The sequence below is a fragment of the Colius striatus genome, chromosome 15, assembly GCF_028858725.1.
Source record: "Colius striatus isolate bColStr4 chromosome 15, bColStr4.1.hap1, whole genome shotgun sequence".
Lineage (NCBI taxonomy): Eukaryota > Metazoa > Chordata > Aves > Coliiformes > Coliidae > Colius > Colius striatus.
In genome coordinates this window covers 20301223-20318803 of record NC_084773.1, presented here as the reverse complement: position 1 = coordinate 20318803, position 17581 = coordinate 20301223, and the positions used below count along the sequence as shown (strand labels likewise).

Genomic DNA, 17581 nt, shown 5'->3' with positions numbered 1-17581 from the left:
AGCTATACTTACAAGCATCAGACACTTGCTCCTGACTTTCTTATTTACCTGTGCAGCTATCAATTTTAAGACCCCTGATGGGACTGAAGGTTGGCTGGGTGTTGGAAGAAAACAGAGGAGGCAGGAGAAAGTGGTGGGGAAGTAGGGGCTAGAATCTGCTGCATTTACCATGATCCAGAGCAAATACTTCACACCAACTGGCACTCTCTACATCAGGATCAGATAGGCAAAGCACCTGGAGAAGCTGCTCTGGAAGAGTCAATCCATTTGTATTCCTGCTTTTAAAAATACAGCTCTAATAATGCTTCAGACAAGTCCAAAATTGGCAAGAGAGATAGGCTGGAGATCTATGTGTTTTAATATCAAGCTCTTCACCATGAAGACTTTTATCATGTTAATGGCTAAATCACACTGATTATAAACCAGCCAAAATGAGGCAATTAGTAAGGGCTGTGACAGCCACAGAAAACAAAAGGCACGAGGTTTCCGGTGCAAGCCAGATGGATATCTTCAATATATTTCTTATTGTCTGCTTGTGCTAATGTGTTCAATTAAACTGAATCAGTGCTACAGAAGACCCTTTGAATTGCCTGAAAAAAAGTTGTCTGCTGCAAATTTAATGAAGCTTAACGGTTGCATTATGTTTACAAGTTTTATTATGATCAGTAAGTGTTTACAAGAAGCAAACCCTAACTGACTTTATTAAGCCAGCCCAAAGTGCAAACCCTCAGTATTTTACAGCTTATTTCATTTACATCTTTCTTTGCCATGTACTGGTTTTGTGCCTAGCAGCTGACCTATTTTGTTTTTCTCTCCCCAGTATGAATCTGACAGCTTTTGCTGAGCTGTTCGTTCGGGAGTTGCTGCGAGTTAAGTCTCACTTGTGTTACCACATGTCCCCAGAGGGGCTGATGGAAATGCCCAGCCATGGGCTGGTGCCTCTGACCATTGCTACGAACCTCAACAACGTCTGAGCAAGGTCACAGACCTTCCCCAGTACAACATAGCCAATAGCCCACGTCTCTCTTGTCTGCCAAGTTCACATGAAGCAAATCAAAAGCAAAAGGTGTGTCTGAGCAGACTCAAGGAGGGGTGGCTTTGGGGAAGGCTTGACAGTAGGTGAGGCATCTGCATCTCATTTTGCCACTTCTGTAATCTCAGAACAATTACAACCTTTTTGCTTCAATTAACTGTCAGAGAAATGGAAATGCTGGCATGACACACAGCTATTTCATCTCCCCTGGGCTGCTCTGCGCCTGACCTGATTTTTCTGACGACTTCAGGTTCTCACCTGAACGGAGCTGGGACAAAACCTGACTGTTCACCACACTCAGGTGTAATGTGCAGAGGAGATGCCCCTGCCAGCTCTGAAACACAAAGGTGAGCTCCTTATAGCCCCAGAAGGCAATTTGGATAGGCATTGTGTAACAACCTTGACTGTGATTTGCAGTTGGAAATAAACATGTCAGTTGCCTGAAACTATAAAATACTTGATTAAACCTTGTGTTTGAAGTGCCATATGGAGAAGAGCTCCTTCAAAGCTGCAAGGACCCTGAGGAATCCACTATACGCCAGCTCCATCACCAGTTTCTACTTTTTTTCCACTCAGGGTTTGTTAAGGAGATCCAGCAAAGCACAGCCTGAAGCACTGGGGTACCACAGCTGAGGGGAGGGAGGAGTAGATGTGGCAGATACGCAGCGCTCTCATTTATAATTGTGCCTTTCATGCAGTGCTTTGGGTCATAATTTTACTTAAACCTAGCAAAAGACACTTAATTGCATCCTAGAAATAATTGGTGTCGGTGGAAATAGTCCAATTAGAGCTGAATATATTCCTTTGCAATTTTGTGGCCACAGATTATTGCTTTCATTGCCAATCGTTAACATCAAACACTTGCTACTGGTTGTGATGTTAGAAGTCAAGAAAGATTTTCAAACTAGAGAGAAGTTTTATTTCCTAAACATGAGAATACAGCAACGTGCACAAATGAATAAATCAGTGCTTACATATCTCTGTGGTGCTCTCTCGTGCTTTTTTTGCCTATAAACCCCTGATTTAGAGATTTTGGAGAGTAACAGTTTGTACTCTAAATTGAATTTTTCTCCTTGAAAGGTTTTAAAACAACGTGCTACACCTGATAAGGAATATTCATTCATGTCTTGACTACACAGAAAAACCATGTCCAGCAACTACTCAAAATACTTTCACAATACTTCTTTGGACTTTTTCAGAGTTCTGAGTCTTTGGTAAGCATGGAGAATCTTGCCTTTGACACCAGCCAAACACACACCTCGTGTGCTCTCCAGCATCATTATAAAAAGCCCATAAAATACGGACAGCCCTCAAGTGCTGCTCTGGGATTATTACTTTAAACTCTGCCTTCTCTTTTTTAAATTACATTTTGTGCTTTCAACACCAGGTGTCATTTAACCAGGTCCTTTCTTAAGGGCTGAGGCATAACCAATAGGAATTTAAATTAGATTGAGTTGTACCAGGAGGAAAGAAAAATAAAGCCCTTGCATGACCTTAAACGCTGCTGGATCAAGACAGACCTCAGAAAGAGTGACACAGGGGCTATTCAGGCTTCAAAATTACTAACCACCAAACCCACAACATATGGATGGATGGATGGTGTGGAAAATGCCTGCAACAGCTTTCTGGGACAGCTTTCCATACAAGCAAAGAAGGAACAGTGTATGTGATAGGGGAAAAATCAGCGAAGTATACGGAGAGTTTCTAGTAATGTGCAGAGGGATTAAATGGGTCAGCAGATCTGCTGCATTTTTTTCCCTTGGCTAACGTAAAAAAACCCAGTATCTTAATGTAGGACTTATTCTCCCTCTTGGGAAAAAAGTTTAACTCCCACCCCAAGCGACTGACACCGCATTTACTCAGAAGTAGGCATCACATAGTTGGAAACAGCTGTTAAAATTCATGGCACCGGAGTTATATGTATTCACTGATTAAAAAAAACCAAAAAGGACACTCAGGAAAACACACAGCACTGCTAGCTGAAAGATTAGCATTTCTGAAACTGCCAAGTAAAACCATTACCCAGTTTCTCTTCAGCCAGATCCACTCAGAGGACATCCCACCAAGGAGAGACACTTTGTCAACACACTCAACACCTCTGCAGAGGTCAGGAGACACATATCAAACATGCTATAGGTATTTTTGACTGAGAGAAAATCAGGTTTGTTAAACACCACCTCTTTTATTGATGGGATCAGTAATGGCACTATCAGAGAACCAGCTCAATTGTAGCAAGCCCAGCATTTGCTGATCCCAGTAGTGCACATGGCTACAGCGTGAGATTTAAGGCTGGCACTGAAGCCAAAGCAGATGCTGAGGAACAGAGTCAGCAATAGCAGCTCTGTTATGCAGAATCAGTGTCTGTGATAATGGAAAGAAATTATTTGTAAATATAAAACAAGACATAAATAGACACATAAACCATCCTAATGGTGGAAATGACTTTGCAAGGAACACATAACTGTATGGTAACACTGGATATTCAGCCTGGATTCCTTTTATCTATGAATATGCAACAAAAACAATCTGAAGTGTGGTAACGTAAACACTTAAAGAATCAAGTAATTCTCTCAAAACCCAGGAGAGATACCTCAGAATGTATGACATTCTGCGTGAGTTTTGGTTTTTAGATTACTACAATGTAAAAATGGGATTAATTCAAAAGTCCACCTGGACCCTCCAGCTTATAAACAAATAATACATTAAAGAAATAAATGGAACTGAAGGTATTATACCAAGTTGTCTTTAATGCAATTACAGGGGTTATAATGAAGTCTCCACGGGTAAAAAGAGCTACAAGAGATTGAAACTCCACTCCTGTTGTTTCACGAGCACTGCCGGTGCACACACTCCTGCACAAGCCCCTGAGCCATTCAGCTTCAGCAGGCAGATGGGCACGAAGGCAAAGTCACCTCAAGCCCAACTAAAGAACATTCTGCACAGATAGAATAAGCAATTCCATCTGATTGCATGAGTGCTCGTTAGCACATCCCAGATTACTGCATTATATGGGAACGAAGCCACCAATGACCTGAAGAAACCCCGCACCATGCATTACCAACCACGCTCAAAGCAGCACTTGTGAACCACGTGGTAGCACACAGATGGTCAGTCATCAGAGAGCAATGTCTCTGCTGGTGTGTGCCTGTGGGGCTGGGGAACTAACCTCCTTCCAGTTCTTTATGGGCAGCACAATGGCCACAATCTCTGAAGACGATAAGAAATAACCTTTTATCTATTAAACAATCCATGGTAGAATAAACCCAGCCTGGCCCCTGGGTATGAGACAAGCACAACACATTTTCTAAAGAACATAGTTCAGTGCTGCTCAGGTGCTGTCGAAACAACCACAGATGGCAAGATGGGCCAGGAAGGACATTCCATCCCACCAACACTGCCTGGACAGAGTGTCAGCGCTGTGTCCACGCTGACCAGCACAGCACTGCCCCTTAACTAGACAAGCCCAGCTACCCTTAAAGGACTAGAATAACACAGTAAGAATCCCAGGTGTAAGGGCAGTAACGTTTGAAGCCTCTGCAAAGTTACTCGACAAAGGGCTAGAATTTACAGTATTTAATCAATCGTTTCAATTTTAAGTGCACTACACCAATTCAGTGTTCACACAAAGGAATAGGCTTGAAATGGCAAATATGCAATTTTATAGAAAGCAATTTGGATCACTGTGCTGGACAAAATCAAGACTATCAGTCTATTCAAGCGTGAGGGAAAAATAACCTACTGACATTATCTTTGTATTCTTTTTCTGCTAAAGTGATACCAGCTAAGAAAAGTCCTCTTGCTTTTACTGCCTTGGGCCCTCCCATTACAGTCCAAACGAAACGAGCTAATGGCAGTAGGAAAATGTTAAAGGTGCATCATAATGAAACAGGCAAATAAAGTCTGCCCTTGCCAGAGATGCAACAATGTGATTGGAACTGCTGTACTCCCTGACAAGAAGGGAAACAATACGGACTCTACCAAGCATTCACATGCTCCTGCCCGTATCCTCTCGTCTCCAATGCCATTAAAACAAAGCTGTCCAAAGGCTCACACAGAGATTGAGCGTGTCTGCTGGGGAACAAGTTGCATGGCAAGAAAGAAACAGTGGAGACACGCTATTGTCATCTGCATTCCTGTCATTAGCTTGCTGAGAAGCTTCAGTGGGGTCTTAATCATTGCACAAGCTGGGATGCTGGAACCAGGAGCCTCTCCTTGCACCTCCTATATTCAGAGCTTTTACTGCAACGACTTGAAATCAGTTTCCTTTTTCAGAGCTGCTGTTATATTAGCCAATTTCTATCACTGCATTAAATACAAAGAAACTCACAGTGGACAGTCTACATCTCTTTACGTGACTTGTCATTTAATCCCCTTGTACTCAGGAAGTCTGCAGGCTTGCTGTGTCTTGGAAGAATTGAACATTTAGCCTCAAGGACAGGAAAAAATGGACAAAACAGGATGGGAAATTAATATTTATAAACTACCTGTAAACACATGTTTTACACAGTTCTGAATGCTGTCTGTGGGATTCTTCTCCACCCAATCCTGATTTTTAATTTTAAGGTCAAACTGTACATCCAAGTTTGCAAGATTTCAGGTCTCAGAGGCCACAGTGGTTCTCATTTAGCACCAACCAACAGAACAAACCCAACTGGTTCAGCAAGCCACCAAAGTCCACCAGTTCTGACAACAGCATGCTAATACACAGCCCTGTGGGCACCTCTTAGAATTTCCTGTTTTTTAAGCTCTCCACTCAGGCATAATATGAATATTTATTCATTCATCCTTCTCTGGTTGTTTGCCAGAGATTTATTTTAATGTCCTTGGTTCTGAGGTAACAGATACTCTGCTCATCCTCCCATCCTTGCTGCCCTGTCTTTGACACTGTCGGCATCTCTCCCTGAGAGAGAGAGTTTTGTTGTAAAAACAGAATGTGCAATGTTAATGGAAGAACACAGGAAGGTTAGAAGAAGCGTCTTTTGACCTTCAGAATGTTTTACTCAATGATATAAGATGAGCTACAAAAGAATATAAACTTATCTTAAGGTCAAAAAGCTCATCAGCTGATAAATTAGTCTCTGTACACCGCGAAAATGACATATTTCCTTCAAAACTGGCTGGTGTTTTACTTAGGGCAGAAAAACTCAAGCATTCCAGTATAAAATACAGTGTTTTACACAGTTCATTTGGAGTTCAGAATAGTTTCTGCTCTTCTATACTTTTTATGGGATAGACTTTGAAATTGCATTTCTCACTTTGCTGTTAATATCCACATCTCGGGCTTAAGAGTTTATTCTCTGGTTCATGCACATGTGTCGCTGCCATTAATGCTAATGGAATCGAGTTAAAGTGGAGCACTGAGGGAGAAAAAAAGTGCTTGCTAATCCTTTATAACCTTACTGCAATGAAAAGAGGTTTGTAAAGCATGTGAACCCAAAGATCAGGTACAATAGCTGCGGGGTATTGTGCTTGGAGTTACGGGCTGCTCCTTGGGAACGGTGAGGAAGGAAGGCTAAGCCACGAACTGCAGAAGCAGGACTCTTCAATAAGAGAAATGAAACAAAGGGCTGTTTTCCACAACTGGTGCAAGCAGTTGCTGAAGCCAGGGGAAGGATGTTTGGACTGTGTTTGCCACTTTGCTCCCCAGTTTTGCTCTGGGGCAGACAGTAGCTGATTGACTCTTTTAATAACAGACAAGGTCTTTTATCTGCTTGTTTTCCCTGAGCACTGCTTTCTGAGCCATTTGCTGCGAGTGCTTCCTTAGGACAACACGGATTAAGAAAAGGCAAAGTCAGCTCACATACAGATCTGATGCTGATCTTCACTTGTCTCTGTTTTTGTTTGCAGGGACTGACATGGGTAAATACCACACGAGCAGTTCAAAACAACCCAAATTCTGAAGAGCTCTTGGTGTCAACAGGTGACACAGAAGATACGAAGGGATAACACATCCCTCCACCCACTGTCGGCCCCTTGGCGTAAGGGAAGCAGAAATGCCGTGGAGCACAACCCCAGAAACGTCCCATCTAACTATAAATACCTCACTGGATGGCTAAGGTAGGGGCAAACATTTTGCTCTGAGAAAAACCTGCTGTTCTGCCACAGTCACTGTCAGCTTATAACCGTAAACAGGCGCTCATCAGCTTTATCAGCACTTGCTTGATCCTGACGTTACTTGCCAAAGTGTGCTCTGACCATAAAACCCACAGATTACAACTTGCATTGAAACACTTTCAAGTATTCCCTACATACCATAAAAATAACTGATGGGGACAGCCTCTAACCAAATACTATCCATCAATGCCTACATACGAGTGAATTAAAACTGACAGCATTAGAGCTCTGTGATTGATTTATTGCTTTGCTATCCAATACAGGTCTTTCCCCAAATAAGAAGGAAATGGATAGTGATTATAAGTGTAATAATCTACACATTCCTTGCCTATAATAATCCATCAGACGTTGGACTACTCACAGGCAGGCCAAAAACTAATTTAAGACATTTGTCAGTGTCTCTCATTGCTTATCAAATTATTGCTTTAAATATTTTTGTCAGACATTATATGAATTTAAACACTTTGAATGCCTGAAATGCAGAAATCCAGCCCTGGGTGAGAAAAAAATGAAACCAGTTTGTGCATATTGGATGACATTGCACTGTAAGATTCTGCAACAAAACAAGATACAACGGAGAGCTCGGAAGGTTTTTTAAAAGATAATGGAAGCTTAAGAACAAATGAAGTTGAACCAGATACGCTGTTAAAGGACACCACCTAATCTCAGCATGCTGAGGGCAACATTTCTCCACAGGTACGCCACAGCTTTATCCGTGTCCTTTGCAAAATTGAATCTTAGGACACGGCAGGCTGCAGACAGCTAATATTTCTCAAGCATGATTACTGGCCATTGCTGGATACAAGTCACACCACGATACAGACCAGGGACCTGGCTTTGTATTACAACTCCCATATCACTCGCAGCATAATTTTAAACCACCTGTGGAAACAAATGCATTAAGTTGCTGTAAGTACCGTCAGTGTCAGCCGGTGTGAGCACAGACACTGCTTGCTGTTAACGCTGTCTCTGACCCACGAGGCTCAGCAGCTTTCAGAGGTGCAGAAACTACTTTAATTCCCCTGGGCTTCCCTGGCAGTGGCGTCAAAGGGGAAAAGTGCAGCATGCTGGGGCTGCTTGGGATGCTTTTCAGATACTCAAATGGATTATAGTCACAGGCAGGAGGAATGACAATTACCTTTGACCACCAAGCTGCCCGTGCTGCTTGCTGTGCCGAAGTGGTTTGTGGCCACGCAGGTGTAACTTCCCGCGTCGGCTTTGGTGACGTTGACGATCCGGAGGCTCCCGTCATCCAAAATGGTGATTCTGGAGAGACAGCACACACAAAAGTCTCATTTTTTTAAAAGCCAACATAAAGCTCTCTTGAATCTGCATTAATTATGGATGGTTTGAACAACAGACAGTTCGTTGCCCGTTACAGAGGGAGTTTAGCTGACAGGAATCCCTTAGGACACGGTTCATAAATAGTGAATGCATCATTTACATGAGTTTTCCATGTCTTTACTCGAGGGCAACTTTAATTCCCACACTAGCAGCTTGTGGAGGTCTTACATGTGTCTGCACTGTGATATCCAGCACTCGCTGTGACAACTCCTGCAACATGTGGTACACAGGCCACCTCTGAAAGTCTCCGTGCCTGTCTCCTTAACAATGCAAAAGCTTCTGCCAAACACATGCAATGAAGCAGGTGTTTCATTGCTGCTTTTTTCAAAGAAGGTTGATGGCTTTTCAGCACGGGTGCAATGCTGCCAAGCTTTCTCCCTGTGCTCTTCATCTCTCTGCCCACAGTATAACAGCCCATGGGGCTTATCTGCAGTTGCAGGTTAACCCCCCTCCACACTCCCAGCCACTCAATGTTATTATCTGCAGCAGTACACGTCTGTCAGAGGGCAGGAGGCAAGTGGGGATGGCACATTAATTCCTGGGGTGATATCCAGCCTCTCCTCTTGCACAAGGGCAGCACTTCAGCTTTGCCTTATTCTCACAATCAGCTTTGCCTCCTGTTCCATTTTTCTTTTACTCTGCTCTAAGTCAATGAAAATGGAAAACACGATCCTGCCCAGTAAATCACATCGAAACATGAATGACTTGTGCCCTGTGGAGACATTACCTAAGGAGACTCCGGAAAAACCTTTCCCCTCAGGCTCATATCACCTGTTTGAGCAAAATACATGGTTGTCTGCTCAGTATCATGTCTTGCAGCACAATCTGCTTTCTCCCCTTCAGCCACTTTCAGATGTGCATTGAAAATCTTGTATTAATTCCTGCCTTCTCCTGCTCAATTATTTCCTAATGTAAGTTATTTAAGAAAAAAAATAGAAATGAAGGAAGCCTTTCTGCATCCTTAATGCCAATCAAGGTCTGTGGAACTGGGTCGAGGAAGCAGAAGGAAAGAAAGCAAACAATTCTTGCAGCACTGCAGAAGTGCTCAGATGGTACTTTCCACCAGAGAAGGCTTTAAGAAACAGACTCCATGAATTGGCACGAGTCTTTTCTTGCAGCCACAGGCCTGCTCTGAGGCAGCTGAGCACAGGGCTAACGTGAGACAGAGCACCAAGAGACGCACAAAAGAAATCTGCCCATGCCAGCCAGGGAGCTCCCCCGGCGCCTGCCAGCTGCAGCCACTGCTCTCAACACGGTGTCCAGCGAGACCCAGAAGACATTATCTCACGTAAGGGGGATGGTGTGAGTGCCTACTGTCATACCACACTCTCTTGATGGGCACACATGGGCTACTCAGTCTACATGCACAGACCTACTTTGAAAAGTGGGACATTTTGAGTGTCTTCACAACGATGGTACTGAGTGATGAGGGAAGTCACTGAAAGCTGCTCAAACGGCAGTCACCCTGGCTAGCCTCTCCCTGACCTGCAGCAGCACAACATGCTGCCCAGCTGGCTGAGACCAGGGACAGAGGTTGTATTTCACACATCAGTAGCAGTGATATTAATAGAAGTTTCTCAACTGGTTCATAGGTCTCCAAATCGTTGCAGTCAGTAACATTCTCTACTGTAATTTATTTTTCCAGGAGTCTAGTGCCATATATTTGCTTCTGTAGCAGTTGGTCCCGCTCAATAATTGGAAAAGAGTAGTATATAGCTACTTGTCTCTTATCTCCACTACTATGTTGGCACAAATCAATGCATGTATTACATTAAATGGACACTGGAGCATGGGACTTGCCACGCTGGCCTCCACTGCAGGAGCTCCAGGCAGCGGCCACACCAGGAGCTCCCAGGGGCCAACAGCTCCCGCTGTTACCAATTTCAAGTCTTTGGAAACAACAGTGCCTTTCTGAAAGCTGAAGGTGCCCTTGGCAGGCAGTAGAATTCGAATCAATACAAACAACAGAACAACCTCAGCAATATGCTCTGGCTGGAGAGAGGCCACCCTGTGCCGGCACTGCCCAGCCAGGCTCTGTGCTCACGGATCACCTTACCCAACAGTCTCTTCAATAGATCATTTTAGTTGTATCTGTTGACAAATCCAGCTTTCATTTCTAATTCTAATGCCTTTCTTTCTCATGCTGCTGCTTTCCTTCTTAAGTTGTCCTCATTCCCAGTGTGAAATTAGTTTCTAGTTAATGTGGAGTGGACTGTTCTAGAGACGGCCTCTGGATGAGGACAGCCAACCCACCACTGGCTTTGTCACATCTCAGGGAGCGAGAGCTGTGTTTTATTTCCAAGCTGAAAGCCATGGCCAGCTGGCTTTACAGTTGGAGCACATGAGCATCCTTTAACTCCAATAACAAGCTGCAGAGGTCAGGTGGGATGTGCACTGAGTTCTCCAAACCCATTCCCTGGAGAGTCTCCAGGCACATTTAATTCTCCTCTGGTAACTAAGTAATTCCCTGAGCAGCCCTGTAAACAACCAGCATTAACACTGACAAATAATTGTGCAAGTTAACTGAATTTAAACAGAAATAAATCAGACCATTAAAACCTTACTGTGACTCATTGTTAGGAGGCCTTGTGGTTATATGGTTCTTTCTGCTGAAGGTGCTTTTCTACACGGAATGTTTTTGTCCTCTAATTTGAATCCAACGTGTTGGAAGTTAACAAGTAATTATTCTAACACTTCGAAATTTGTTACAGTTAGTTGAGAAAGTAGAAAAGACTTTCACTGATTCTGCTAATTCACGGGTTTTCTTTGCAGACATATCTGCATTAAACCAGACGAGAGGCTCATTTCAGGCCACTCGAGGTTCTCAAACTGCTAATTGGCTTGAAAGCAAACATCCCTTCGTCAACCACTTCTAGCAGCTTGGTTGAAAAAGTTCTTCCAAGACACAAAGTTCAAATGAAATGAAGCACTGCTCACTAAGCTTTCTTCCTCTTCTGAATACACCCCCAGAATGTCAAGGAAGACATTAAAATAACCCACACTTCCAATAAACACGTGTATTACATCAGAACAGTGTGCCCTGGTTGCTGAGTGTGCACCTCTTTAAACCACTACAAACTCAAAAACAAGGAGCTATTGACTTGCTAGTCAATGTTTTGGGCTCCCTGGTGCTACTGACCACAATGGCAGTAACAACAGTTAAAAATGTAAACCCTTCCTCATACAAGTTCATGCGACTGCTCTACTGATCCCCAGCTCACGGCCACTGCTAACATCAGAAACATCAAAGGAGATAAAAATACCCATTTGACAAAAAAAGATGGCACAAGGCATTTTAGCATCCTTACATAAAGAAAGGTCATCTATTTTAAACATAGCATTTGCAAGACAGACTCTTTTGGACCTGTGTTGTCGACTGGAGATTTCAAGGTCCACAGAGAGCAGAGACACATCTGAAATTAGGAGATAAAAGGATTGTTTGTTTCCTAAACTGCAGCTTTGGGTCCTACCCCAGGAAGAGCTGACCTTGTCAGTGTTTCAATCAACACTCTTCTGGGGACAAAGGACCTTTAAAAACGCTGAGAACACTCCCCCCAGCCTTCCTTGCCCATTTTTTCTTGCCGCTGCAGCAAGAAACGTAAAAAGTTGCCAATTGAATGCTTTGCATTACCCTAAAGAACTGCCAGGCACAGCTTCCACAGCAGCTTCTTGTGGGTGCTGCTCCCTGCCAGTGTGTCCCCCTCACCAGTCCTGCAGCGACGGCATTGGCTTGAGGCATTTGTCTATTTGATTGGCTTGAGAAGTACATAAAGGAGAAAGATGCATCTTTATGGGTGAAAAATATCTGTGTGAGTGCTACAGCTGCACAGAGCTCTGCTGCTATTGAAGGACACCCAAGCTACCTAGAAAGGACCCAGCTTGGCATCACAGTCACATCAGCACGGCCAGCTGCCTGGATCTGTAAGCAATACTCACTTGGCCAGGGTCTCCAGCAGCTACTGGAAATGGATGGAAGAGGTCAGATAGACCTAGAGCAGCACGAGGAAAAATAGCATTGCATAATCATTTTTGTCTGATCTATTAGCACTTATCTTTCATCTCATGATATATCTGCTGTATCTGTTCTATCACCCATTAGCAGGCTATGTTACCTCCAACCCTGAATAGAGCGCAATAGATCTGATGAGTGTGGCTCACTGCAGCGTTCCTCACTGCTGGGCAGGATTCCCAGGAGCAGATAAATACTTCTCAGTCAGTAACATATGCATTTAGAGATAGAATATGTCCTGTTGGGATCAGTAAGAGTTTTATCATCGGCTCTGTGAAAACGAGATCAAGCCTCTATTTGGAATATAAATAATGACTGAAAACTGCAAAACCCACAGAGCACTTCATAAAACTGAGTATCAGTAATTACCTCCAGCCCAGCTCCAAGGAAATCTGACCTCTGAGTGTCTGACTGCATCACCTGCCTCTACTGAAACAAGCCTATGACCTGCTGCTCAGGTTTGGCCCCATGCTTTAACAGAATGTTTGCTTCTACAAACGTGTAGCATGTCCAGAGCCAGGCACTGGAGATGGGGAAGGGTCTGGAGAAAAAGTTTGTTGAGAAGTGGCTGAGGGCTCTGGGAGTGTTCTGCCTAGAGAAAAGGAGGCTTAAGTGAGACATGAGCACTCTCTACAGCTCCCTGACAGGAGGCTGGAATGAGGTGGGAGTCAGTCTTTTCTCTCAAAAGCCTCAAGCTGTGCCAGGGGAAGTTTAGATTGGAGATAAGGAAGTTTTTGCCTGAGAGGGTTGACAGACACTGGCAGAGTCTGCTCAGGGAGGTAGGGGAGTATCTATCCCTGGAGATATTTAAAAGCCATGTATGAGATACTGAGGGACGTGGGTTAGTGGTGTTGGGTAATTGGTTGAACTCAACAATCTTAAAGGTCTTTTCCAACCAAAATGATTCTGTGATTCTAAAAAACATCCCAGACTTGCAATGTCAACTGTAACATCTTGCTCTGCTATTTAATTCCAGAAAATCTATGCTGGTCCAGGAACCAAAACCATCAGCACAGCAGACACAGAAGTTGTTCAACCTCCCCCATGCCTTGCAAGAGCCTTTGCAAGGGGGGGCAGCTGGCCCGTGCACCAACCTTTCCATCGTCAGTGATTCTCTACCTCCCGAAGCCCACACATCACCGACAGAAGATCTGCACCAGACAGATGATACTGCAGTTATCCCTCATCACACCCTCCTCAGCTTGCCCTCTATTTCTGTGCTCAGCACATGGAAACACATGCAACACGACTGGCCTCCCGAAGCGCTGTCCGCGGGGCGCCGCGGTCACCGGCTCTTTGCAGACCTGCTCATCCTTATAACGTGCCTTTTGTTCTAGTTTTTCTCTCCTCTCAAACGGTTTTATTAGCACTGCTGTAATGAAATAAGGTGTGTTGTTTCTTATCTGGTAATTTTAGCATTTTAATTTCTGAGACACAAGCGTAACTACATTTGCTTTCTCTGCTGATTAAACACACGCATCCCAAATATTTAATGCTTAGCCAAGTGAATATTTGAATATTTTTTTCCCCCCAGGAAACAATGCTTAGGATGTCTGATCTTTTTTTTTCTATTACAAGGAAAAAAGATGTCTTAAAGCAAGCATTTAAATGAATGTCAGTTGGAAGAAACACACACAGAGTGCAATTTGAGATAAAACTACCATTGATCCCTTCATGTACAGCCTTTGTGGCAGCGGTTGACGTGGCTATTGAAAAGAGACTGTGGTGCCAGAGTTCTTCTAAGAGATAATCCGTCTTCTGAGAGAGGATTTAGGTTAAATGTACCTGTGAAAAACAGTGTATTTCAGCTGACATGATGAATGGCCTATTGTCCATCCTCTGGAGCCTTGCTTAGGCTGGAGGGGGCTGGAAGCAGAGGAAGAATGCAAAAGCACCAGAGAGACCCGACTGCAATCTCAGCAGTGTATTTGCCCAGCCTTTTCCCACAGTTGATAGGCAGGAATATCTACAGCAATTTTTAGCCTAACAGCAACTTTGCTTCACGCCACAACTCTACAGCAAATGAAAATGATTCCAGGCAATTGCATTATTTATCAAATTATTTCTGTTTCTATTGCATGTCTTTGTAGCAGTTTATCACCTTTTTAATAACGCCTGCCAAGCAATGAGGCAGAGACTGGGATTATTAAAATCATCTCATAAAAGCAGTATTGGCCATTAGGCTATTTCAGGAAAACACACACTGAAATTTAGAAACACTCACAGGTTTGGCTGAGAGAGAGGATTTACTGCTCAGAGCACAGCCCTCTCCAAAATCAGGGACACCGCTCACGAGTACCTGCTTGCCACTTGAAGAATGGGCTGGTTTGGAATATGGTCCACAGCTAATAATTTCTTGTGTCCCTGGGATGTTGTCTTGTTGTGTGACTAAAACCTTTATGTTACATAAATAAGTAACAGTAAAGTCAGAGCTTTCTGCTTCATGACATGAATCCCCATGTCCAAATCAGCTTCCTGGGGCTTCACTCAACACCCTCGATGGTCCCTGGTGCACAGGGAGGAGAGGGGGAAGGGAGAGCCCTGATCCTAACCCCCACTCAGTGTCATCTGAGACCTCCCACACAACGTCAATACCAATCAAATATGCTCAGCATTTCCCTGTGAGCAAACAGGGCTCTCCAGGCTGGGGCTTCACCCATGTCCCGTTACCTCAGATGTTGCCGAAAGTGGGTGCAAAAGGGACGGTGTCTGTGCAGCCAACAACGTGGAACATCAACATCTCCTGAGGGCTATGGTCAGGAGAGTAACATGAGCAAGGAGGGGACAAGTTGGGTCTGTGTCTAACAGCCATAAGGGTAAGTCCCAGAATGCAGGACGATCTCGATGCCGGATCGCTACTGGAGAGGTTTCCACTTGATCATCTATCTAAACTCCCACTGATGCAGTCACAGTGCACAGGCAGCCTTCTACACATCTGCACCTTCGTGTCCAGGACTTGTTAGTTTTGATTTAGATAAGCACCTACAGCTGCTTTGGTACTTATTTGTCTATAACTACTTGTCTTTTCATGGTTCACAGAAAAGCCTGAGCTCATTTAGAGCTTCAGTCAAAGCCCATTTAATTTAGTGCATGTCTTTCTCTTGGTGAAAACAGGCATTAGATAAGGCTTTCCTTATCCATGGCACCTGACAGGTCTCGTAACAGCAAACTCCCTGGAATTAATTTTCAGGTAAGAACTATATTTGCTCAAAATAAATGGAGGTAAAATCCTGCTGCATTGAGTTCAGCACAACATTTCCCACCAGCTTTGCTAGAGGTGTATTTTCACTGGAGCTAGGGAGCCTGAGGATGAAGTGTTTGAACTCTTGAGGTTGTGCAGGGCACACCTGTGAGGGGCTGCTGAGGTCTCTGTCACCAGAATGCTTCTTGATTTGTAGAATATATATTTTGTCCAAGGGAAAAACACTGGCTGGAGAAGGCACTGGGGAACATCACCTTTGCACTGTTTTTACTAGTACACCCGAGTCACGGAGGACACCAGGAGGTTTACTGCTAAATCATGGCAACTGTGAAATGGCCAGATGTCTCTGGTGTGCAGAGGTTGGGCTCATTTGCCATTTTCTCTGTTTTGGGAGTACAATTAAAATTAATCTTTTGGAAGGTCTTCCTAGGTAATAGCTGCTCTTTCTTTGCTGCACTGAGAAATACTGAGTACTATACTTTTTTTCCCCCTTACTTAATTCTTTATATTGATCTCTGAGAAAATACTAAGAACACTTCTCCCAAGGATGGGGACTGATGTGTGTAAACACATTATCATTTTAAGCTTTTCATTTACAGGCTTGCTAAGTACAAGGAATTAAAAGTGAGGAGGGTATAAATTGCAATTCTTTCAGTTTGTATTAAAAAACCTGTAAATATTATTCCAGAGAAAGAGGGGGGAAAAAAAAGGAACGTATTTTGCTCAGTTAAAGACTTTTGAGAAAACAGTAGGAGCCCCTTTGGCAACATCAAACAACATAACAACACTCACTTCAGTATCAGCTTCAACCAGTCGAAGAGCTGGCATCCCAAGTTCTGCCACTATTTTCTTTTCCATCAAACTGTTTATCTGCAATAATGGAGCAGTCCAAACAGATAATACTGCGTCCTTTCTCTATTAGTATTGACAAACAACAGAGCAGAGTTTTGTCATCATCCTCCCTTTTTGTCTGTAGGTTTTAAAGCCACGTCTGGAAGCGACAAAGCCTCATTCCGAAAGTGTGGGGCAGAGGGAGGGAAAGAAGGGAGCATTTACAGCTATTAGAGACTTGATGTAAATTGTTTAAAGATGCCTAGAATCATAATTCAAACATAAGAATACCCCTAGGTTATCTAAGAAGTATGGCTTTCTACGAAACGTCTTTCTTAAGGGATGCTGATAACGGGAAGAAACAAATGAAAAGCAAAGACAAGCAGTGCCAGCCACCCCGAAGGAAGCGAGCAGCTGTGGTGCATTTCAAATAACAGAAACCTTTTGCCTTCTCTCCCTCTCCACTCTTTCTTTTTCACTACACACAAAATTAAAATAAATACAGTAAGAAAGACCATGTCATGAGAATAAATATTTGAGGAAGCAGATTTGAGTAAAGCAGAGGAAAGTTCCCTTTTACAGCTTTCATTCCTGAGACATAAGGCAATGATAATTTGAGCTTTCAAGGTCCCTTCCAACCCTTAAGATTCTGTGATTTGGCAAATCTAGAAGGGTCAAATGATGCAAAGAGACAATTTTCCATGGATTTTGGTGAGAAATGAAGACCATTCCCCATGGGAAACTACCCTTTTGATCCAGCTCTTCAACTTTGCAGCTTATTTTTACAGACTGACTTGGTTGTTTGCCATAAATCCTGAGAGCTGCAATTGCACCGTGAGGGAGGGGGATGCTCCACACCCGCACTGACAGTCCCGGGACTTCTGCCCCAGAGCAGCTCTTGCTGGTGGCAGAGGAGAGCCAAAGCATGCTTGAAAACTGACCTATGAAAGGCTAAAAAAGTCCCTTCATGCACAATTCCACCCCCCACCCCCTCTCTGAGAGACGCTGCTCCCCACAAAGCGTTCTCTCACACTCAGAAGTGAGGTCG

General features: G+C 43.7%; 1 protein-coding gene across 5 annotated transcripts in view; it reads right to left on the bottom strand.

Annotated features, from left to right (window-relative positions):
• The window catches only part of LOC104562215 (contactin-4), a 312159-nt gene that overhangs the window by 28356 nt on the left and 266222 nt on the right, over nt 1-17581 (bottom strand). For all 5 annotated transcript variants that reach the window (XM_062008335.1, XM_062008332.1, XM_062008336.1 and 2 more), the window contains one exon: nt 8286-8413. In XM_062008335.1, the coding sequence (XP_061864319.1) occupies nt 8286-8413 (128 nt within the window). The remainder of the gene's footprint in view (nt 1-8285; nt 8414-17581) is intronic.